This window comes from Lissotriton helveticus, chromosome 4_1, assembly GCF_964261635.1.
Source record: "Lissotriton helveticus chromosome 4_1, aLisHel1.1, whole genome shotgun sequence".
Classification (NCBI taxonomy): Eukaryota; Metazoa; Chordata; class Amphibia; order Caudata; family Salamandridae; genus Lissotriton; species Lissotriton helveticus.
Window position 1 is genome coordinate 1,432,638,164 of NC_136063.1, and position 25,870 is coordinate 1,432,664,033.

Sequence of the window (25,870 nt, forward strand, 5' to 3'; positions counted from 1 at the left end):
TGTTTAGTGTTCAATGAACACTTGCAAACCAAATTCATTGTTGCAATCTTAAAACACTAAGAAGGGAAACAATCAGAGGGTTACAAGGCAGGTGAAGGGATCTATAATTTTAATGTACAAATCAAACCTTAAACAATTTGGCCCCCGGTATTTCAGGAACATCTTCTTCAACATATGGAATATTTTGTTCAGTGAAGAAGCCTTTTAGTCCAATTTCACTAACGTCCACTCCAGTAATCATGTGTCCCATATCTGCTAACCTAAAGAAACATTAAAGAAGGTTAGCATTTAAATTCTTGTGTTATTAGACGTCACACAGTGACATGATATGCAGCCATGATATTCTTATGATTTATGTTCTGGAGCACAAGGATTCATTTTTAGCAATTTGCAGACCTTTTCTCGTGGAGTCTATTGTGATACCTTTTTCAAATTCATTTTGTCACAGTTTTTTTCTTGTTATCCTCTGTTTAAAAAAATAGGTATCGTTTTATCGTATTTTTCATAATCAAAACATAACCATGATGAACCTTACAGACATATTAGCAAAGGTGATTTTTACTTAGACAGTGGTTCTCTCTCCAAGTCTACCCTCCCTCAACTCTAAAAAAGCACACCTCTCCACCAAATGTAAAAGCAACAGATCACACCACAGCCATACAACATTGATGCTTTTTACCCCCACAACCCTTGTTAGTCTTACTTTTTAATGTTTACTCAGATACTTTATTGCCTCATTATTTTGTAACTTTTTTCCAACTTTTTATCTTTGCTTTTAAACTTTTTTCTGGGGTGGACATGATTATTTAATTCATTTGACACTAGCACTTGATTCGACCCTAACTTCCTCAGTCTCCTTGGCCTCCGCATCCGTCAGCACTAGGGCCAAAGCAGATACACCTATTTCATTCTCCTGCAGGATTATTTCAATTTCTAAAATCTTACTTAGCAGACAGGTTGAACTTTCAATAATGTACACTTGAGGAGCCCTTGACCAGTTGATGGAGGAGAAACCTTTGAGGTGCCTGTGGTCTGGAAAGGAAACTTCTGAAATGCAAGGAAAGGAGCCCTTACAGTGACGTTGAACAGGCCTGTGGACTGTGTGGAAGGAGCCTGCGAGGGGAAGAGGAAAGATCCTTGGAGGTGCCGAAGAAGGAATTTGTGTCGTCCCAGTGATGGAGGCTGCCAGATGTAAGTTGTTGGGGATGGAGGACGTGGCTCACGGGGCAGAAAGCTGTGACATGATGGCTATGGAGCCTTTGAGGGCCGTGCAGAAACATTTGAATTGAAGGGGAGAGAGCTGTAGTAAAATACTCGGGAACAATCTTCAAGTTGAATAGTAGTTTTATTGGTAATCTCTTCCAGCACAAAGGCAAAGCTGTGAACTCTGCTACACCCCTTCTGATCCTAACATTCTACTACTCAGGAATTAAGAATACAATAACATTCTAAATTCTACAATCTTCTTACTAAGCTATACACAATACTAAACGTATAATACACATTAGTACACATCCCTTTTATTCAATAAAAACATACCAATATCCCCCCTAAAAGAAAATTAAAAAAACTAAGTTAATTGAAATAACAAACATAATCATTAAGTGTTTTCGGGTTGACAATATTTCTCCCAAAACGACTGGTTTTACTTTCGCTGGTGTCAGACTGAACATCATGATGATTGATAATCCCGGTACCATCAACATGATGATTGATAATCCCGGTACCATCAACATGATGATTGATAATACTGGTATCATCAACATTAATTTGCTCAGGATCTTGAGTAGAGACACAGGAAGAAAAACATTGATCACTGGTTTCATTGGAAGTGATTCACCAATACTTTTGTAAATTGACTTTAACATTGTCATTAGACACAGATTCAGAACAATTAAAATTTTTAGTTAACGCCAGTTTGCTCATATGATAAACAGAACTGTCTGCTAATTGTACAGTGTTTCTGTTAACTTTAACAATTTTCTTAGGTGAACTAAACTTGCTTTTCCATTTGGGAACTTTCTTACTTGATTTGACTCATACCCATTGACCCTCACGTAAGGTAACATCTTTGACACCATGTTTTTTTTTAAAGTAAGCAATGTTTTTCTGCTGAGAATCCATAATACCTTCTTTAATCTCATCAGCATTCCAATTTATTTTGTTTCCTTTACTCATCCAACCTGGATTGACCTTTAAGAGGCTCTGCCTCTCATGACTCCAAAAGGACTAAAGCCTGTTGAGTCATGAATAGTGACTCTGTAACTCCACACCATTTTTTAATAATTCTATATCTAAATCTTTTCTATTACGCAAAGCTTGTTGTATAGTACCTTTGATAACTCTATTGACTCTTTCAATAACAGCATTGCCCCAAGGATGATAAAGAGCCGTGAATGCATTTCTAATGACTTAAACTGAACACCACTGTCGGTGAGAAAAGATTTTGGAAATCCCTCTCTAATAAAAATGCCTTCAAGAAATTTGATTATTTACAACAAGGGGTGGTGATGGACAGAGTCTCTGAATTAAGCAGAGTACTCTCACCCAGTCAAGAGATCAGGGCTAGATCCAACACCGTTTTTTAGCTCATTGCACCATCCCAGTTTCAGAACCTGGCTGTATGCAAATTAGTCTGTCCCTGGCCCAGTGCATCATGGGAACAGGGCAGACCAGACTACAAAAGCCAATTCTTACACTGGGAAGGAAACAAGCGTCCGGGGACCGGTTTCTGGCATTTCAGCCGTCTTCGGCCCGGCTTGCTTGAATCCTGATGGTGCAATGAGCAAGGGACTCACATCTGAGTATACCCTTCCACGCTTAGGGTGGACAAAATTATTTACAACAAGGGGTGGTGATGGACAGAGTCTCTGAATTAAGCAGAGTACTCTCACCCAGTCAAGAGATCAGGGCTAGATCCAACACCGTTTTTTTTTTTTTTTTTTTGATTTATTTGATAACGGAATGTGTGCCAACTTTAGTCACAACCTTCAGTTGCAACCATTTAGAAAACAAATCCATTAAAACAATAATGAACTTCTGAGAACCATCATCCAAGGAACAGGGCCCATTATATCTAAAGCAATATCTTCCCATGGTAGATTGAAACAAGCAAGTAAACTTAAAGGAGGATTCAAATTTTTTTGTGATTTATCAGCTGTTTCACATTCTAAACATGATCTAACAAAACGTTCCGTCTCAATATCAATTTTGGGCCACCAATATAAAGATTTAATGTTGCGTTTGGTTCGGGAAATGCCAGGGTGTCCTTCATGACATAGAGCTATGATTTTGTTTCTTTTTTTTTTTTTTTGTTTTTTGTTTTTAAGAACCTTTATTGTTGTGGCACAGAAATACAAACATGGGCCTACAACCAAACCGGCCGGCCGGCTAATCAGATCAGGAAAGAGGAATGGAATGTACAGATATACAGCGGTTCGGAGGTCGAAGGTTGAGCAGCATCCAGGATATGACAAAATTTAAATTACCATACAATAATAAGGATCTGAGACGGTTCATTTTACAATATCGAAAAAGAAAAAGAAAATCGATGTCGCACAGTCACACACGCCCCTAGTACAGCTAAGTGGAAGCAAGAAGTTTTATGCCAGTGATATACACACATTGGGAGTGACGGGGGAGGGAGCATAAGAGTCAGGATGGATGCGATAAACACGGAGCAATCATGGCGAGCTAGTCCCGCCCCTCGAGGCGCACCACAGTATAGGAAACATGGAAGCCGACGACATCGAGAAAGGAAAAGGGCAAAGGGCCATAGAGACAAAGAGAGAACAAAATAACAAGCCCATCCCCCAACCCCCAACCCTGCACCCCTGCAAAAGGCTACGGCCTACCCCCCCAGCAGCGTGCCTGTCGCCCTAAATAAGAGACCCGAAATACAGAAAAGAAAAAGAGAAAAAGAAAGAGAGAGAAAAAAGACAGGAGAAGGGCCCTCGATCCGGTCATCCGACCCCTCCCACCTCCGCATCCAAAATCGTCTAAACAGCAACGGTAGAAGAAGTACAAGTAACAGTAATCACGTATAGCGCAATCAATTACAACTCCGCTAAGCACCCCTCAAATCAACGTCAACCATCCATGAGTCCCTCCATGTCCCAATCAAAGTCATCCCTGGCCACTTCTGTCAAGAATACCAACGTTGAACAGTCCCTCCGACGGGATGCGAAGTAGCACAAAGGGTCTGAATGCACCGGGAGGATCAGGCAGTATCGTTGCTCCATAGGATCCCAGCCACCAAAATCTCGCAGATGATGCATGGCGGAAGTCTGAATACGACAAGATCGACACCGCCAACAGTCTCGAGTCAGAACACAGTCCCACCAAACATGGAAAAGGGAGCACACGATGAGGGAAGCGTCGAAACTCCGCCGGGGTCGCCCAAACCATGGAGCGATGCTGTTCCTCCACTCGCCGATCGGAGAGAGGCCCCGGTGAAACAGTCGCACGTGCCACAGAAAAATCTACCGCCAGCCCACGCACCACACCCATCCGCAGCTCCAAGAGCGTAGACTCATCCGGGGAATACGTTGATGAATCAGAGGCAAACACCTCGGCGCCTTCTCGAGAGCGATCCATGTCGTTACAAAATGGCGGGCCAACAATGGCGGCCACCTTTTTTCCCAATTCTCGGGCCTCCCGGAACAGGGCAGTCTGCAGAGTTGTTAAAGCAGCCAAAATATCGCCTGGTGTAGGTCTTTCCTCGCTCTGCCAAACCCCGGGATTCTCTTGTGCACCGGTTTCTCTGCCCGGACGGTTAATGTTAATGTTAATGTTAGTATGTATTTGTAAGCGCTCGTACGCCCAAGGGCTTCATGGCGCTGTAGAAAGAAACGAGCGCATAGGTCACAGTAGAGAGTGAGCAACTCAGCAATGCGCCTGAGTGAAGAGCCAAGTTTTCAGGGAGTGGCTAAAACTGAGGATGTTGTCATTCAGTTTCAGGTGGAGGGGAAGAGAGTTCCAGAAGCCAGCTGCAAGATGGTCAAAACAGCTGCCTCCAAGACGTTTCCTCTTGTAGGGTGGGACAGTCAAAAGGGATTTGTGGATAGACCGGAGGTTGCGGGGAGGGATGTATCTCTTAAACATGTCTCTAATGAAGAGGGGGCCAGAGTCATGCAGAGATTTGAATAAAATGCACCCTGTTTTAAAAGCCACACGCTGCTCCACAGGCAGCCAGTGTAGCTGTTTCAGGCCAAGTCTAACAGACTGCCTCTTAGAAAGATTCAGGAGAAGTCTGGCTGCCTGATTCTGAACCAGCTGAAGGCGTTTTAGCTCTCCAATTTGAATGCCAAAATAAAGGCTGTTGGAGAAATCTAATCTGGACAAAACCAGGGAGATGACAATCTGAGTGAGGGCAGCCGGAGAGAAGAAGCAGGCGATTTTCTTGATTTTCTTCAGCTGGAAGAAGCTAGCTGAAACAACTGCTCCTACTTGTTTTTTTAGGGAAAGGTCCTCGCTAATGTACATTCCCAGGCTCTTAACCGAGGAGGACTTGGATGGAGGGGCTCCCATGCTGGAAGGCCAAAAGCTACGGTTCCAACTGAGAGCACTCTGTCCAGGCAAGACCAGTTCGGTCTTGCCAGGGTTAAGTTTCAGATGATTGCAGTTCATCCAATTCAAAATTCAACGGTGGGTACGCGAGAGGGCAGCATCCGCCATTTTAGCCGTTGCAATCTTTTCCTCCCCCATCTCACCGCGGGATCGGGACCAACCCCCGGAGCCAGCAGGATCCACAGCAGGATCTCAATAGTCGGGGCAGGAAACCGAAAGGAGAGTCACCAAAAGGCTAAACAAGCTCCCTGCTGCTCTCCAGGAGTCTCCCACCGGCTCCCGGGGGGGGGCTGTTAACATGACCGGGCATCACACCGAAGGGGAACTGGGCACCATGGACTCTCTCCGGTCCAGCTATATCGCACCTCCCGCAGGGCAACCCGCTATTGGGAGCGGGTTGGTATCATTTCTTTCGGCTCTCAGATCTCAGGTTCTCTCCGAGTGGCTTCCCATCGCGACCAGAGGCCGCTGGAGTCGCAGTCACGGCCGGACACTTTCCTCACTCGAGATCTCGGTCTCAGCACCTCGAAGGCCGCCAAACAGCCGGGGACATTTCTTCGGGTCAACTGCACGGTGGAGCCGCAGAAGCGGATGGTAAGTGAATGCTTTTCTTCCCCTACTCGAATCAACAAATACTGCTCAGGTTAATCGCCAGGATGTATGTGCGGGGCGGGAGGGCTCTCGGAGCCGAGCGTTTATGCAGCCATCCCGATCGCCATCTTGGCTCCTCCCCCATGATTTTGTTTCTTAATGTAGATGGTGGATCAATCTTTTCACCTCTAACCACAAATATTCCATCAATGCCCAACTCATTACCCACTTCTCAGAATGCTTTCAACTCACCAAGAAGTTCATTTTTTATACAACCTGCCCAACCATTCTCAATTTTATGCTTTACTAATTGTAAAATTTCATTGTTTGATTGCGCATCTGTCCATTCTTTTCCTGCAAGCCATCAGATTTCTCATTGACAAAAATACCTGCCACACAAACATCATTCCAAGAATTTGTGTCAATTTCCGTCAAAGGCAGAGACATTCTGCTAAAAAAAATCTGCAGTTGTGTTCATTTTCCCTGGTACATACTGCACCTTATATATGAAATCTTGTGATCTCATGGACAACCTGGCAATCCTGGCCGATGCTCTTGACAAACCTTCTATAGTAAGTACTTTCGTTAAGGGTTTGTGGTCTGTTCTTACCACAAACTCCCTTCCCCATACAAACTTTCTAAAATGTTCAAGCGCCCATACACACGCAAGTGATTCCCTTTCTATAATTGAATATCTTTCTTCAGTTGGGGAAAGTGACCTGGAGGCAAAAGCAAAAACATTTTCACCACCACCAATATTAGCTTGGGTAAGAACTGCGCCTAACCCTTTTCCACTCACATCGGTGGTGATGTAAGTTTTCGCAGAAGGATCAAACCCCTTCCATGCAGGTGATTTTGCAATTGCAGATTTGATATCAAGAAAAGACTTTTGACAAAGGTCAGACCATACAAACATGTTCTTATTCTTTAGCAAAGAACGCATATCAAGTGTTTTCTCAGAAAACTTGTCAACAAATTTTGAGTAGTACTCCGCAAGACCTAGAAAAGAATGAAGTTCATCTTTATTCTGGGGTGGTGGAGCTTTAATAATAGCCTTTACTAACTTTTCTTTGGGTTTGATACCATCATGGCTAATCTCATGTCCTAAATAAGTAACTTTTGACTCAGCAAATTTGCACTTGCTTATTTCACCTGTCAAACCTTTCTGCTCAAGAACTAGAAGTACCTTACGCAACGTGTCATCATGATGTTTTTTAGTTTTTCCCATGATGAGAATATCATCTTGGAAAAATATTACATCACGGATGTCCCCAAACAGCTGTGTCATGAGTCTTTGAAAGACTGCAGCTGCCGATGCCAATCCGAATGGCATCCGGCGGAATTGATAGCATCCAAATGGCGTACAGAAAGCAGTCAACTGTTTGCACTCAGGGTCAAGCATTATTTGATGGTATGCTTAGGACAAATCGAGTGTGGAAAACCACTTGGCCACTCTTGTCAAAGACAGCATCTCATCAATACGAGGCAAGGGAAACTGATCCACCACAATATTATTGTTCAATCCTCTTAAATCGACACATAAACGAACCTTGCCATTAGAACATCTGGCGGCGACCAATGGAGAGATCCATTCAGAGGATTCCACCGGTTCAATTATGTGAGCTTTAATTAATTTTTCCAAATCAAGCTTAACCTCATCTATGACAATTAGTGGAATGTTCCTTGCTTTCTGGATCTTGGGGACAGCGTTACTTTTCAATATAATGGATTGTAAAAAACCTTAATTCGCCAATATTTCCACTGAAAACATTGGGAAATTCATTTAATACCCACTTCTTCGTGTCTTCAGCGTCACAAGCTACTAACACTTGTTCTGAACTATTTGGATCTAAAATTATATTTAATTTACGTTGGTCCTTCCATCCTAATACAGACGGTCCTTTCTTGGCAACATACAACTTGCATAGAGCATGTCTGCTTTTCAACCTGAAAACTAATTCTCGAACCCCAATGATTTCAATCTTTTCACCAGTGTAGCTTTCAGGGTTTATGTCAGATTCTTCTAAATGACACCCAATGATGGAGTTAAAATGTTGCAACCAAACATTTTCTGCAATAATTGTATAAGGTGAACCTGAGTCTGCAGCGACCTGTAAATTAACGCCACTAAAGGAAATCCAACATAAAGATTTGTTGTCACCTTCATCAGAAATTTTTAAAACAACCTTTTTCTTAGAGTCATACTTACTGTTGTCCTCATAGTCACTGTCATCAGAAGAGTATACATCAATATCACTTTCTTTTACACATGCTACATTACCCTTTTTAAAAAAATAATTCTTGCGTCTGCAAGCTCGCGCAAAATGCCCAATTAACCCGCACTCTAAGCACTTAGCATATTTAGCGCAACATTTATCATACCATGCAGCATGAAAATTACTACCACAACGATAGCAAATGTACTTAGGTTGTCTATTTTTAACAAAACAATCGTTTTTCTTGATATCCTTTTTTTCGTGCTTGGAATCCACATTGCGAGAAGTCTTGCTTTTAGTATCAGAAATTTTGTTTACTGACACGCTACCATCTTTCTTTTCAGTAGATAGCGTGGCTTTAGCGCACCGTTCAGATAGCTCCGCTTTCTTTTCAATAGCAATAATGTCTTTTAGACTAGAATCTCCTTCCACCCATAACCTATCTTGTATGGCTTTGTTATTACCGTACACAACAATTTGGTCTCTAATTAGTTCTTCGTGTAAATTACCAAATTTGCATGATATAGATAGCTTTCTCAAAGAAGAAACGTAGTCTTCAATGGACTCATGTTTCTCTTGTTTACGCTGAAAGAAAGCATGGCGCATTACACCGACGCAAACAGCAGGAGAAAAATGCTCATTAAGGTCAAGTAAAGCGGCTTTAAATATATCCACATCGTCAGATCTGTCATGTTTCTGTAATTGACAATAAATGCGAAGACCTTCGGGACCAAGACAATATAACAGAATTATTTTCTTTCAGGAGAAAATAATCCACTGCAGTCTTCAAGATTAGAGATATAATTAAAAAAATACTCCTTCCACTCACTCCATTGGATTACCGGCTCTCCAGGACAAGACAGAAACTCTTTAGGAGTGTTAAGATGCAGAACAGAATCTCCTCGCGTGGGGGTGCTTCACTTCGAGTAGCTTCTGTCGACATTGTGATCAATTGAAATTAAATAGTTATAAGAGAAAGCACTTACTTCCACACTTCCTTAAAAATACTGATCGGGAATTTTATTCTGTTACAATCAGCGCTGCGACTTCACCGGTGAGCTATGAGGCTCAGAAAATGCTGTGTTACCAAGGTAACGGAGATTCAAGATGGCGCCACGTAAGGTTATAACCTTCGTGATGACGTTAGCATGCACACTCGTAGCTGCGTAGATCAAAGCGGCAAAACGTCATGAAGAAGGGCTCACGGACAATGCCGCTCGAGCCTCCAGAGCGCTCGTCTTTGAACCACACACAGCTCCTGGTCTCGACGGTTGACCGTTACAACAACAAGCAAGCAGGTATCGAGGATCTTTTTTTTTTTAAGAAAGACTTTCTTATGCTTACCGTTAGCACTGTTGTTGCTGTAGAAATGTACAAAGTTCAAGCTTTCCTGAATCACAGTGCCGGAGGCTCAGTACACAATTAAAAGTCCAAATCCAATTTCCAACTTTTATTGTTGTAGTGAAAATAACATGGATCCATTAGAGATTACTTCCCAATCGTCGCCATATTCTGTAGTAAAATACTTGGAAAAAATCTTCAAGTTGAATAGTAGTTTCATTGGTAATCTCTTCCAGCACAAAGGCAAAGCTGTGAACGCCTCCTCTGCTACACCCCTTCTGATCCTAACATTCTACTACTCAGGAATTAAGAATACAATAACATTCTACATTCTACAATCTTCTTGCTAAGCTATACACAATACTAAATGTATAATACACATTACTAAAAGAGTCTGCAGGGTGTAAATGAAGGTTTTCCCGAGATGTCAAGGAATGAAGGACCTTGTGAACTGTCAGTGAAGGACCTTGTGAACGGGTGTCATGGGGCAGGCTTGCCAGGGGAATGTAAAAGGCACTCGAAGCAATGGTACGATGCCCCAACAACAGAAAAACCTCTTGTTTTCCAGCAGCAGGAGGACTGGATGTATCGCCCTTCCCCGTCATTTGGAAGTCCGGCAGAAATAGAGTTCTGCTCCTTCAACTGGAACGCGGAACCTGATGACTCCGCCCCTAATGCTGACACGGATTGGAGCAGACCAACAAGAACGTACGAGACCCAGAAGGAGGTGTGGTTCAGCACCGGAGGATGGGAGGCAAAGGAGAAGCAAAGAGAGTGAGGAGGATTGGAGAACACGGAACGAGGAGACGACTGGAGGGTAGCAGGACTAACGTCAGGCGCCGGAGGAATCGAAAGAAGTGCGGGGATGCCAGGAAAGCCAGGAGGCGACCAGGACCACGTTTCACCCAGCCATGCTCCAGGAGGAGCATGGCTATGACAGGTACGAGGAAGGTTTGCGGGCTGGGTAGGGAGGCGAGAGAAACCCGACGGCTAAGAGTACCAGTCCCTGCCAGACACCTTCGTAGGTGTGTTCCCCTCCCTGCACAGTCACTGCTTTTCTTAGACATGCAACACTCGTTTGGCGTGTATTCCTTTACTCCCCTCTCCCTAATTCGCACAAGATAGCACGAAACACTCACACATCGTCCCCATTTCATTTATCCCCATGAGCGCATCCTCAAGACGTGAAGAAGCTGGAATCCCTAAAGACCGGGTACCGGGTCCTCAGGAAAGGCAATAGGTCTCGCATTAGAAAAGTTGGAGCTATTGGTCTTGTAAATGACAAATATTTTATTTATTTGTTGGTTTTTAAAACAGCTAAATTGATAGCTTTGTCATTTACAATGCCAGTAGTTATAACTTTCGCGAATGTGACACCTATAGCATTTGGAATGCAACACTGATTAAGAATTCTATTTTCAGACTGCCATGTGATGCTAAAAAGAAAGAAAATGAACGTTGTTATCAGGTAATTCGAAAAAAGGGAGACACGGCCTGGCGGCCGTGAGAGAGAGGGGAGGTGCGAAAACAAACAGAAACAAGTCGGGCGGCACAACAGGGGCTGAAAAGAAATGTTTGAACTATAAACACAAAACAGAGCATTGATTCATGTGCTTAAAATGTGATTAAAATATCTGTTTACCTCGTGTGTGCTGGGTGGTGCCTGAATTCAACAATCACAAGTCCAGCCACTTCAAGAAGAACACTTTTTCCAACACAGAAATCAAATAATTCACATAAGCTTTGCTATGGTAGCAGTAAGTGACAATAGAATACATGAAGTACAAGGCACCAAGGTGCCAAAGCGGGAAGGCTGGAGAAGCGTGAGCCTGGTGGGGGGGCGGGATGCGAGCGAGTGGGAGGCAAAGGGGCCGCAAAATGAAATGAGCGAAAGACGTAACGCCTTAAACTCGCCATGATTTGATTTTTAAAAAACGTTATGATATGCGGGATGAAGCTCTTCTGAAAGCACGAGAGCTCAGCCCAGAGAAAGCCAAAGCAGGAAGGCTGGAGAAGCGTGAGCCTGGTGGGGGGGCGGGATGCGAGCGAGTGGGAGGCAAAGCGGCTGCAAAATGAAACGAGTCACGCATGGTTTAACAAGTTAAAAAACAAGAACTACAGCAGGCAAAAGCAATAAAAGGCTTTCACGCCAGGCCGGGAAACTGAAAGCACGGCCGGCCGGCCGTGAAAGCCTTTGATGCAGCGGGGGTGGAGCGGGAAGAGCTGCTGGCGGCACCAAGCTGGGCAACAGATGGCTGGCGATTTGATGCTGTGCACGCGCATTTTAACTCATTGCGCTTGCGCATTGAGCTAAAAGCGCACATGCACTTCATCAAATCGCCAGTCTGGTTAAACTCTGTTTAAGCCCCTATAGTCTCGCTCCGCTCAATGCGCATGCGCATTGACAGGCGAGACCTAAAAAGGACAGACCAGGAGGAGAGAAACATTGCATATCATCCTGACTGTAAACTTAACTCTGGCTTCAAAGAGGAGACGCTTTCTGCACACAATAAAGCCTTGTCTACATCATCCTGGTGTCCTGCCCCTTCATTCGTACCCGCTACAACGGGTTAACAGCCTGCTCTGCTGAGGCACACTCTTTGAGGGGCACGGGATTGGCCAAACTTCATAGACCACCTCTGCCTGCCTTACCAGAAATTAGTGCCTTTCTCCTTCACCAGATAACGTACAATCGGAGTGTTGTTACAGCTCTTGAAATGCCAGGAACCTCTAAACGACCTTCTCGATCCATAACTGCAACATAACCCACCTGCTGGTCAGGTCATAAGGGAAGTCCTGTACAAGGCAGTTCTGGGGGCGGGGTGGTCAAGAAATGTTCTCCTCTAGCTGCACTGTGGGACTAGTACTTATATTTGGCTGCTCATGCTAGTAAGCCGGTTTGTTCTTAAACAGAGTTGTGCTTGTAATCAGGGCGGTCTATACAGGATACCATGGAACGGCAGAGTATCAGATACTTCGGCCTTTGCCTGTGAGGTGCAGGGAACAGCCATATTTATCTTTGCGTGTGAGATGCAGAGGTTGGGCAGATAAGTAGCTATGCTTCCTATAAACAGGAGCCTGGAAGGCACGGAGAGCTGTACATTTGATGTGTGGGGAACAGCCTCAGGCATATGTGGGGATGGGGCAAAAGAAAGGCAGACTTGGAAATGAGCTTGTGAGGTGCAAGGGCACACACTGTGTGCAGATGAGGTGAAGGTGGGGTGCAAGGAGTAGGCAGACATGCCTCTCTACATGTGTGGTACTGAAAATGGGCAGTCACGAGAGCTCAGTACTTGAGGTTCAGTTAAAGAGCAGAGAGAGGGAGCTCTGAATGTGAGATGCTGGGACAGGCAGACATGAAACTCTATGAGGTATAGGGAACAAACTGACATTGCGTATGTCGGGGCGCACATGATGCTGCATGTGAGGGCAGGCACACATGAGGCTGGGCATTTGAAATAAAAGAAGACATGAAGCTATGCATGTGAGATGCACAGAAAATAATCATGACAATGTGCAGGCACACAAGCTGTGCATGGGTAGTGCAAGGTGCAGTTACACATGATGCTCCATGTGAGGTGCAGGTATGAGACATGCATGAGGCTGTGCATGTGAAGTACAAGGACAAGCTGACTGTGCATGCATCTAGGCACTGTGCATATTAGGTGCAGGGATCAAACAGATATGCCACTCTGCATGTAAGATACAGAGAACAAACTCATAACACTGTATGGAGCAGACATGCAGAAGTCTATGCATGTGCACTGAAGAGAGCAGGCACATGATGCCTACCTGAGATGCAAGGAGCAGACACACATGAGATTGTGCATGTGGGGTACAAAGAAAAAACTTTTTAAAACTGTTATTCAGGAAGTTCTTTCTCCTCTGAGTTGTAATGCTTAATAGCAAATTCAACTCAATGTGGAAATATTAAGTAATAAGCACCTTCTTCCCACTTTGAGGCATTCAGAGAAACACAGAAAAGAACTAGTCTAAATGGAAGCAGTTATTACTGTGAGCAGAATCGGAGATAATTGCTCTGAGGCCTGACTGTCGCGCCAGAAATTCAGCTTTTCCTTTTCATTTGATTAGCACTCAGATACAAAGAAACTAATCTGGCCCAAATTACAATGCTGTTGTTGGTTTTTAAAAGTGTGTATATCCGCCTTAAATGAAGTGGTGGTCTCTGTTCTGCCTCCTGTTCCCATAGTGGTGGACAAGTTAATCTGGGACAGTAGTTCCGTTCCGTTGTATACATTACATTTTTACTGACTATCCCTTGCTGTGAATGAATACATTTGTTACCACAACAGTGAGTTTTGTATCCTTAATTGTTCTGTACAACAGGCTCCATTGCAGCTTTTCAATAACTTTTTAAAGTGCTGAGTTTGATTTCTGCTTGTTTACTACAGACTGGGAGTGCTTTATAACAAAGGTGATAAAAGTTTCTAAAGTCTACATATAGAAGAATAAGTTAGGCGTGGTTCTCCGTTGAAAAGTCCTTTCCTGGCGCCTCTCCAGACACAGATTTTGAGACCCTCCCGGGTGAGTAGCGCGCTTTATAAATGCCGTGATTGATTGATTGATTGATTGATATTGATGCCCCTCAGGTTTAAAACCTGGGGCACCCACAACAAATGCACAAACAGGTGTGAGGGTTTGCATTGGCTGTCATCTGCCCAACAAAAAAAGTGGGATCAAGGAAGAAAAATGGGTGGGCCTCCCCTTGCCCCAATCACCTAAAAAAAGGTAAGTAATTCAGGAAATGTAATTTCCAGTCCCATGCTGTAGGAAAGTAGGATCTGCTTCTTATGGTTATCCCTACTTGTTGCTTGATGTTGCACTGTTTTTGACTAGTCTGACTGGGATCCTGCTAATCAGGACCCCAGTCTACCTGCTTTCTTCTTTAAATTGTCAAGTATGTACTTTGGTAGACTCCAGATTGGATACTGGTCTACCCTAGCAAGTCCCTAGTATATGGTACCCCTGTACCCAGGGCATAGGTACCCCAGAGGCCTCCCATGGGCTGCAGAATATATTATGCCACCCATGAGAGGCCATGCAAAATGGAACTACAGGTCTGCTACTGCAACCTGTGTAAGCTGGTGCTTGCACCACTTACTTTAGATATAGGTTAACTATATAGCAGCCCTTATCAATCTGGAAGGCAGGGTGCTGGGTTTTAGGCAAGAGGGTGACCCTGCATGAGCAGAGCCTCTCTGCAGCCTTCAGAGACCATTCTCCCGGGTTGTCTGTGACTCAGCCAGATATATAGGTAGAGGTGCATTATAACCTCGCAGTAAATACTATGTCGAAAACGGCTGCATAGAAACATATCGTGTTTGGTATCAAACACCTTCGAATCATACCTCCACACCGCTAACCGGTGTGGGAGGTATGATTCCACCCTTCTGAAGCAAGCTTTGTGGGGTCACTGGTCTATCAGGTGCCAGCCTTCTCTACCCGGACAGCACAAAATGGAGGCTGCCGACCAGAGACACATTTCTGCCCTCCCTGCTGCTGAGCCAAGCTCGAGCAGAGGAAGGCAGCAGAATAGGCATTCTGCCACAGGGAGGTGTGACCACCTCCCAGACAGGATTTAGTGTATTGGGGATGGGTGGGTGCACTCTGAGAATGTCTGAAAGTCTGCTCCTGGGGAACATTTGGTGTCTGGGCATTGTCCAGCTCAAACCAGTTCTGGGAGCCATTGGCTCCTGCTCTGGTGCGAAACTGGACAAAGGACAAAGGACATAAGAGTACCCTCCCCTCGGTCCTGCCCCTCCCCTAGGAGGGTCCCCTGAATCTGTCCAACCCTCCCCCCGTGGGACCAAAAGGGCTTACCTGGCTGTATACTTTAGATTTTATGTGGACAAGATTCTACAAGAAGAAACTTCAAACTTCGACCGTCTGGACACTCTGGACTTCGCTAGACTTCGACTGGCCCGTCTTCGTCTCCCTCTCCATCCAAAGCTTTGTCTGTGCCCTTGCTCCATACAGGCTTTGTGCAGGACTTGTGGTGCACTAAAGACAACTGAAGAATCTCCCTTGGTTTGAAGGAGTCCCTCCCCAGCATTTGCAGGCACCTCAACGCAACTGACTGGTCTGCTGCTCCTTAGCTACTGCAGACTCCGAAGATTTCAGCCACACAGGAGGTGGGTTATGAAGGTCCCTGAGATTGATCTGCCCTCACAACAAGTTTGAGGCCAGTATCCCTCGTGGGGTTGCATAACTCAAACCCCTGTGCACAGCGTCCATTTGCAGCTGCATATGCTTGTTGGCGATTCCCCAGCTTTTGCATTGGACTCCATGTAGTCCTGACCCTGACCAGTATTTGCACCAAAGAACTCTGGCCTCCTCACACCTAGTGTTCCGTGGGCTGGTACTTTCCAATCTTGCTCGAGGTCCCCTCGCGACTCCTGGCCATTCCGCCTATGGGTCCTCCTGAGGGTCATCTTGATTTCTGTTGGGTTTTCCTGGTTGCACCAAATATGCCCTGACTCCCCATTGCTTGGTGACTCCCGGGACCTTCCTGGTCCACACCATAACCTGCTTAACCTTTCTGCATGGGTTGCTTTTGCCAAGGCTTGTTGGTGCTCCAGCCGGCCACGAACCCCTCAGCACTCGATATCCTTCGTGGGACAGCTCGCATCTGATTCCTGGTTGTCATTGACGTCTCCAGGTCCTTGGGGCTGCAGAGTCAAGCATCCTTTCTTCACACCTGAAGCACCCGACATCGGTGGGCCCTCATTTACCGAGCACCTGGTCACTCTGAAGAGACCCAGACTTTGTCCCCTCTGCTTTCAGGTTCCTCCCTTCCAGAATCCAGGCATACATTTCACTGGACCATTTTCACCTTCACCACAACAACACTTCTTCACAGCCCTCCACTGTGAATAACTGCGGTTTCTGACACCACTCCAGACCTATGCAGCCAGCTCCTCTGGGATAGGTAATTCGGGTAATACGGTATCCACGGATGGGGTGGCTCTCCAACCTCTTAAGTTCCAAAAGGTTTGCTCGAAGTCCTCCTAGAAGGGTCCTTAAACCACAACTTCCCCATAGAATTGTACAGAGCCCGCAGTTGTGTTAGCACACTGCACCCATCCTCAATGGGGTCCCTATCTATGCACCTTGGGTGGTTCCTTGGGGTCCCAACAATTTTACGTGCTCCAGACCTTGTCTTGACCCAATTTGTGGTTGTTATACCACTGTTTTAGTATGTGGTTTGGTCTCCCCCTGTAGTCCACTGGGTATTGTACTACTTACAACTGTTCTATTGATCTCGTATTGTGTGCTTTGTGTTCTATTCTCGTGTAGAGGATAGTAGAGAGTGTTATATTAATAAATACATATTTTTATTTAACTACGGTGTGGTTCTCTTTTCATTTGATTAATTCAGGAGGCGATATTCCGGTAAAGCAAGCTGCTTTACATTCCTTCGAGATTAAGCCTGACGGCTGCTCTCCACTGCTACCACTAAGACAGCTTTTTAAAGGTTATCTTTGACCTCATACATCATAATTGTCATTTTGACTGGTGCAAGGTGCCCACTTTAATTAGTGGACATCATATAGCAGGCCAACTTCTCACACATACCCAAAGTCACCATTACATTTCGGTGTCAAGGGGCGTGGCTTGGCACGCAATGGCGGCGGACGTGCCTGGGTAGAGCTCCGTGCTGAGCTCCCCTACCCACAGGCAAATTCCCCGTGAAAGTAATCCGCCCGCGGCCTCAATCCCCAGCGGAGCTGCGTGAGGCTGCTCCCCGTGATCCTGCCGAGTCTGGGAACGAGTGGCAGCCCCTGGCCGCGCCTACGGGAATGGAAGGTGTGTGCCCCTACCGCGGGCTCCCCAGGTCAGCGTGACGGTGTAGCCGAGACCGGGGCTGCATCCTGACTGAGAGGCCCAACAACTGGCTGGGCGGAACGGGCCGGGCGGACCGAGACTAGCGCTCCGTCCTCTACACGGCATTGGAGGATACAGCCTGCGAGACGACCTGGGCCCCCCGAGGCACTTCTGAAAAGAGGAGGCGCGGCTGATTGCGCCGGCGGCAACAGACCGGGGCGGCCATTTTGGTGCATCTTCCTGCCGGACGCGGCGCTGAACGCAGTGCCCCCATCTGAAGCCAGACCGCCCGGGTCTTGTGAGCGGACCCCTGTGACAGTATCGAGACGCCGAAGACATTACCCCATCCACGGCTGGCACCCGGCGGAGTGCTGTGGTGAGAACTGCGGCCCTTGGTGGAGGCTGTGCTGGTGGCCGCTGGGCGGTCTGGTGGCGGGGACGGCCTCATCTTCCCTGGGAACCCATACGGAGCCTGACCCGGGTGCCTTGCAGAGGGCCTCTCTTGCTGTGCTGTAGTGCCTTGAGCCGGCCTTTCTACCACACAGGTGCTGGCCCACTCGAGTGTGCTTGAATCAAGCGGTGAGTGACACTGACTGCGTCGCTGTGTGCTTGTATCTGCCTGCCCTGCTGCTGAAGCTGTAGCCTATCTGGGGAACGCTGGACATTTCACAGGAGGTGCTGGGGGAGCGCGCAATTGTCCCGCTTCAGCCCACGGTGAGAGCGGAGAGGGCTGAGACTCTGTGAACAGCTGGGGTACCGTGGATACTCACTGGCAGGGGCTTGGAGGCCACCATGCCCCCTACATCGCCTTGCGCGCCTGCACTGCCTGGTGAAACTAGTCGGCACTACCATCCGGCACCGCCCCTGAGCCGCCTTTCTCTGCCCTCATAGACATTGAACCCCTCTCACTGGCACCCCGTGAGGCCCCCCCGCAAATGCCCATGCACTGAACTGAAGCACGCTTCCCATGTCTGGGGGACACAAAACAAGAGCTGGTGCTAGCGGCACGCAGGTGAGAGGGAAAATGGCAAAATAGACAGACCAGGACCAGACAGCCTCCAAACTCAACCCCATGCTGGCAGCCATGGATCGACTGGAGAAATCCCTGCAGCTTACTCGCTCATCCCTGGAAACGAAAATTGACAGTGTGGCCATTGACCTCACGCACCTGCGGGCCGACCACAAGACACTGGCGGAACGCACGACAGCCCTTGAGACCACCGTTGCAGACGTCACGCCCAAAGTGGCACAGATAGACAAGCACGTCCAAAACCTACTAAATCGGGTTGAATTTCTGGAGGATCGCGCGGATGATGCGGAAGGGAGGGCACGAAGGAACAACGTCCGCATCGTCGGACTGCCGGAAAGATGGGAGGGTAGGGAACCAGAAGTACGCATGGAGAGATGGCTCACTGACCTACTGCCTGAGGGTTCCCTATCCCAGCACTTCGTGGTGGAGCGGGCCCACAGAGTCCCGGCGAGACCTCCTCCTGAAGGCGCCAACCCCAGACCTATGCTCATCCGCATCCTAAACTACCGGGATCGCGATGTCATACTGCGAGAAACCAGGAAGCTGTCGGACGTCAGAGTCGAGAACGCTAAGATCATGCTGTTCCCTGATTACACCATTCAGGTACAACGTCAGAGGCAATCCTTTTTGGCGGTTAAGCGGCGTCTTCGAGGCCTGGAATTGAAATATTCTCTGCTCTTTCCTGCACCGGGTCTGAGTTGTGGCTCAGGAAAAAACCCACTTTTTTGACACTCCGGAGGCGGTGGAGGCCTGGCTGGACTCGGGAGTCGACACGGAACCCCGCACGATGCCGTCGACATCAACTTCACGACGCGCCCGTGGACCTTGGTGCCGCCGCAGACGACGGCCCTCGCAGACGAGGCGAACGGGGATGGAAGCAGTCATCGGCCCCCCGGCCGAGCTTGTGCATAGCAGACAACAGGAGGCTTTACGGATGGTGGCAGTAATAAGTGGCTCGCTGGAAGCGGATTCAAATTTAGAAGCTAGCCCACGTGATATTCCAAGTGATGATGAGCGCATATATGGCCTGCCGGACTCGCAGGTGTCTGCGGACCTTCCAGATGTCACCCCGCAAACCGCTGACTTCATTCACTGAAGGCCCACCCAGACCATCTGCCCCCCCTATTTGATAGACACCGAGACTCTTTCTGCCCTAAGATAAGTTCCTCTTTGCTGGCGCCTCGCATTGCTGAGGCCCTGTTGGCCTTGCCGCCTCCCGTGGGGGCACCGGAAACCACCGGCCCTGCGATCCGGCGATGTACTGCTGCCCTCCGTGGCCCACTAAGCATCAAGTGAACCCTGTGGGGGGAGACACCCTCCTCCTGAGCACATGCTATCTCAGAAACAGAAACCGCCTACGTGCTCAACGGCCTCCCCCTGAACTCACGGTTTCTTCAGCTCTCTAGAGCGTTTGGACGATAACATGTTCAGCTGTCGACCTTTTGGCATTATATTATTGTTCCTTTTGTTTTCAGCCTTGATTGCCCCTTTGTTCTTTCCTCCCATTCTCCTTATAAGTTACGGGTATGTAATGCGATATGCTGGCGCTGCAGGTTCCTGTTTCGGTGACCGGGCGGTGGGATGGGCTATTGGTGGGGGGAGTACTGATGTTACGTAACTAACATGGCTGCGATTAAACTGTGCACATGGAATGTGCGGGGATTGCACACGCCATCCCGCCGCTACCAGATTTACTCCTACCTCAAACGTCACCACATTCAAATAGCGCTCTTACAGGAGACTCATCTGACAGGTCCGGAGACACTAACACTCTGCCGCAGATGGAGGGGACAACTGTACGCCACCGGATACTCAGCCTATGCACGGGGGGCGCTGATCTGGGTACGCCCTGGAGTTCCCTTCGTACTTTCTCACTGTACAGTAGATACGGAGGGCAGATATGTAGTCCTGCGGGGCACCCTAGATGGGCAGCCCATTGTCCTAGCTTCCCTCTACGCCCCTAACATTGACCAAGCTCACTTCTTCACACAACTGTCCACAGTGCTTGCGCCATGGCATGGTATACCTTTCTTGTTGGGGGGCGATTATAATTGTGTTCTGGATATATCCCTTGACCGATCTTTCCCTCCCTTAGCCAGCTCCCCGGTAAACAGTGCCACGAGGGCGCTTACGGACTGGGCAGAACAGTGGGACCTCCATGATGCTTGGAGAGAACGCAACCCTCACATAAAGACATATTCCTACTATTCTGGGGCCCATACCCTACATGTCAGGTTGGACAGATACATGCTGTCGAGAGACCTGCTCCCTTTGGTCACGGACTCCTGATATTTGAGCCGCACACACTCGGACCATAACCCCCACACATTAGACTTTGTCTGGGAGCGTCCGCACCCACCGGTGCCCACTTGGCGCCTCCAGCCAGATTTGCTCTTAGACGCCCAGTTTAGGGGAGCGCTTGAGACCCGCCACTTGCAGTACTTTGAGGAAAATAATGACACTGCTTCCTCCCCCCAATTAGAATGGGATGCACTTAAAGTAGTCGTTAGGGGCCATTGTCTGGGCACGCAGGCGGGAATGCGTAAGCAGATCGAACGGGAACTTGTGCGGATTGAATCGGAACTCTTGGAGGGGGAGCGAGAGGCGTTAGCGGGAGATGACGGGCCCTTATTGGCGACCAGGGAGCGGCACACATTAGCACTAGACAGATTGAAACACTTGAATTACGCTGCACATTCGGCACGCACGCACAGTTTCGGGGATAAACCTGGCAAGCTGCTGTCGTGGCTGATTAGGCGTGACACCCAGAGCACCCCAGTGATGTCTCTGCGGATAGCCCCAGACGCCATTGTATATACACAGAAGGCCATCCATGACGCCTTTGTGATGCACTATGATGCCCTCTACCGTTCCCGCATGCAGGTCACCCCTGACCAGATCTCGGACTATTTATCTACCTCGCAGTTACCGACGATCACTAATGCGCAGCGTGATGAGCTGGGCGCGCCATTTACGGCAGAGGAGCTCCGAACAGCCATATTTTCCCTCTCCAACAGGAAATCGCCGGGCCCAGACGGCCTACCCGCCGAGTTCTATAAGGCCTTTTCTACCACATTAATCCCAGAACTGCTGCGTATGCTCGTGGCGGCTATCTCCGATTCCGCCCTTCCACCAACATTGAATGAGGCGAATCTCATATCTCTCTTGAAGCCGGGCAGAGACGGGACGAATATGGGCTCGTACAGACCACTGGCGCTCCTCAACACCGATTATAAGCTTCTGGCGTCCATGCTAGCTCAAGGACTGGCACCGTTGGTACCTCCTCTTGTCCATGATGACCAAAACGGCTTCGTGCCCACACGCAGCACGTCGTACAACATCCGGCGACTGTTTAAAGTACAGAGCCTAGCCACCTCCCAGTGGCCCCGCTCAGGATGTTTGATACTTGACCTTGAGAAGGCCTTTGACTCTGTGGAGTGGCCCTATCTCATCTCTGTGCTGTGTAAATTTGATCTGGGCGATGACTTTCTCCAGCTGGTGGAACTCCTGTACCAGAGACCCACTGTGCGAGTCCGGACGGGCAAACTGCTCTCCGACCCTATTCGGGTACGCAGGGGCACCAGACAGGGGTGCCCCCTCTCCCCCCTGATCTTTGCTCTCATGATGGAACCTCTGGCGGCACAGCTCCGCATCTCTGGTGAGCACTGGGGCATCCCCCTAGTCGACGGAACTCACGCGGTGTCGCTCTACGCAGACGACCTATTACTCTACATTAGAGACCTGACCCGCTTCCTGCCGGCTCTTTCAGACATATTCATAGTCTTTGGAGACATGTCTGGACTCAAAGTCAACTGGGCAAAATCCGGTGTGTATCCATTTAGTGCTGCCACGTCGGAATGGAATGTCATGGTTCTGGGAGAACGTCTTGCATGGTATCCCACCACGTTCCGATACTTGGGGATATTCATATACCGAGATACCGCTGATATACTGGAAGGTAACCTTGTGCCAGCGATTATCTCACTCACAGCGCAAGTTACGTTTTGGAACTCCCTCCCGTTAAACGTCCCTCGTCGCATAACCCTGACGAAAATGGTGGTATTGCCTAGGTTGTTATATTACTACGCTAACCTACCAGTTAGCGTCCCCACCCGCATGTTTCGGGAACTCGAGACTCTGGTCAGGAGGCTGATCTGGAATGCGGGTCGACCTAGAGTCGCGCTACGAACATTATATGCTCCGGTGGAGGCTGGTGGACTGGCTGTCCCTAACCAGGAGTTATACTACCTGGCTGCACAACTGCAGTGGGTGGCTTATTGGCTGAGCGGACGAAACCTGTCCGACACCACCACGGACACAATGGTTGCGAATGCCGCGCAGATACACGCATGGTTTCATCCACTGTCGAAATCCCACTGCCCCGCACAGATACACCTGGGAGTGGCGCGGAAATGCTACGTACGTGGCCTGAAGCTTACATGCAACACCAAGACATATGCCCCGAACCTGCCTCTACTGGGGACACCTTGGGAAAATGGCGCGCTAACGGACGCGATGTTGCACAGCTGGACGCGGGCCGAAGTTGATACACTGGGCGACCTCTACGAGGAAGGCGCACTGATTCCGTTCGAGACGCTAGCAGCTGACGCGGAGCTACCTGTCGGACAATTCCTTACGCACGCAACACTCATGCGCACGCTAACACGTGCCTGGGGTGATTTGACAGTGGAATTGCCGACCCACCTACTGGTACAGTACTTACATGTGATGGGGTCCGGGTCCCACTTGGTTCACTGGCTTGCGCAGGCCTTGCACATACACACACAATTTTCCCCACAGCGGTTGCGTGAGAAGTGGGCCGCGGACAGAGGCCGGAACTGGACTGACAAGGAATGGCGGTGATTCTTGCTGGGACTCTCAATATCCCACGCAACTCCCGCTTCAAAATTATTCAATACTATGTCATACACAGGGTGTACCTATCCCCGGACAAGATAAATCGCTATTTTGAACTGACCACGGCGGCTTGCCCCAGATGCGGATTGGTAGTCGCGAGTTTCCTGCACATGCTCTGGGCCTGCCCTTCCCTACATGGCTACTGGGAGGCGGTGTCGGCTACACTGACAGCGGGGGCGGGAGGAGGACTGCCACACACGTGGGAGGCCTGCCTGTTGGGCCTCTTCAGACGAACCAAACTGACGAAGGTTCCGGCTCGATTCTGGGACCTTGGATTAATCACAGCGAAACGGCTCATCACCAAACGCTGGAAGAATGGTGAGGCCCCGCAACCCATACACTGGCGTCACTCCTTCGACAACTGGGCGAGAGCGGAGAGCGTGGCTCTACATAGGGAGGAGACCGCGGGCGCCCGCAAATACCCCATAGCCCAAGCCTGGGATGATATATTAGCCGCCTTCCACCAGGCATTTTTACAGAGAGGTATTATCTAAGTCCACGTCCCTTCACTTGCCGGCCGGATACATGCACATTAGTGGGGGATGGCCCCCCTCCCCCCCCCCACACACACATGATATCTCTGCAATAGACCGCACACGAGGAGGTGATCCTAATCGTCAGACACGCACACGAACATACTCGGCTGCCCTGAGAGAGACAACCCCGGAGGGTTTTTTTTTTCCCTTTTTTCCCCCACCCACCTCACACCGAGACGATAGATTTTCGCGCCAAATGATTCATGTTGTTATCAACAGCCCATACACACCCGTACTTGCCCATGTTAATTTCTGATTGGTTTTAGTTTTGCACTTCACACGAGATCCCATCCCTGTTTTCATGGGACTCAGTTCACTGGTTAACTTGTTTAATAAAAGAATTGAATATTGACCCCGCAAGCGGCCTTGCTGGACCCTGCCCGGCAACCATACTGCGGATCACTATCCGCGGGCACAGCATGACATTCAGGGCCGAGCATGCCTTGCTCGGGCAGTACACAGGAGATACATCCTTGGGGCGGGGGGCACTGAAACACGTCGTAAATGATACGGCATGCTGGAACGCTTAGAAGGTACAAGACCACACCTGTCATAACATGCCCACAGCCTGAGACGGAGACCTTTGGTCGGCACATAACCAATTTTAATTGCTAGGACCATATATGACTGCTTAAAAAAGGGCTCTGATTCGCGCCTGTATTGCTTATTTGAAGAACATGGTTCCTTGACCTGCTTACTTGCCTCACAGGCTGTATGTGGCAGTGGTGACTATTACTGTGAACTGTTATTATTTAAGCGCATCCTTGCACAGTACTGCTTGCAATGTTTAATGTTTCTTTTTTTCCTTTTGTGAGAAGTTGGCCTGATATATGATGCTCACTAGTTCTAGTGATCACCTTGTATCAGTCCAAACAACCCTTATGGTGATTGGTTGTAAGTCAACCTTATAGACCAGCTATCCTAGTGGTAGCATGGACAAAAGCAGTCTTAGGCTAAACTCGTTATGGCATGTGAAGCCAGCTGTTTTACCACAATATAACCCCTTGAATACCAGATGAAAGGACACCACACAGGTTGTTATGAAAATAAACAATATATTTATTAATAACAAACACCTCTGAACTCTTTATGAGATCAGAGGGCTAAGCACATGACAATCTCTTATGAAAAATACGACAAGTTGCACAAAATTACAATGGTGCCCTAGGGGCACGGCAAACCATATACTAAGTAAATGGAATGTGAGAGTCGATAGAGGAAATGGAGCTGTCCAGATGCTGCAGGACCGCTGAGACTATGCTATCCTAACCTTGGGTAAGTAATAGGAGGCCCACGGGACACGGGTGCAGAGTTTGAACTCACACGCGGGATGCGTAACAACGTCTATGGACGGTTCAGTTCAGGTAAAAGGTAAGTACGGACAATCCTGACTAGTTAGGACTAAATTGACTGTGGAACTGGACACTAGGAGAGTCAAGCTACCCTTGAGCACCGAAATGCTCTCGTTACCTCACCCACGGGCTGCGGGTGCAGAGGTGCGAAGTTGTGTTGGGTTTCTGCGTTGAAGTCAATGGAGCCTGAAAGAAAAGATGCTGCAGGCGACCAGGAGGAAGATGTCCGGTGCGATCCAAGGGTAGATCGGTGAAGAAGAGGACCTTAAAGAAGAGGGGACAATGTTCACAGTCACTTGCCAGTGACTGGAGTGGAACCAGGAAGGAACCAGATGTCGTCGTCGCAATCAGGTGAAGAGTGGACGCCTGACTCGGCAGCCACGTGGACCAGGAGGTGTCTTCGACGACCAGGATGGAGGCACGAGCTGTCCCACGCAGGTTCTCGCTGTCGGCGGTGTCTGTTCCGGAATCGGC

At 48.2% G+C, this 25,870-nt stretch overlaps 1 protein-coding gene across 1 annotated transcript in view; it reads right to left on the bottom strand.

The window, feature by feature from the left end:
• The window catches only part of LOC144827541 (putative thiopurine S-methyltransferase), a 209,049-nt gene that overhangs the window by 118,655 nt on the left and 64,524 nt on the right, over positions 1-25,870 (bottom strand). Inside the window, exon 3 of the mRNA XM_078685805.1 lies at positions 128-260. Coding sequence (XP_078541931.1) covers positions 128-260 — 133 coding nt within the window. The remainder of the gene's footprint in view (positions 1-127; positions 261-25,870) is intronic.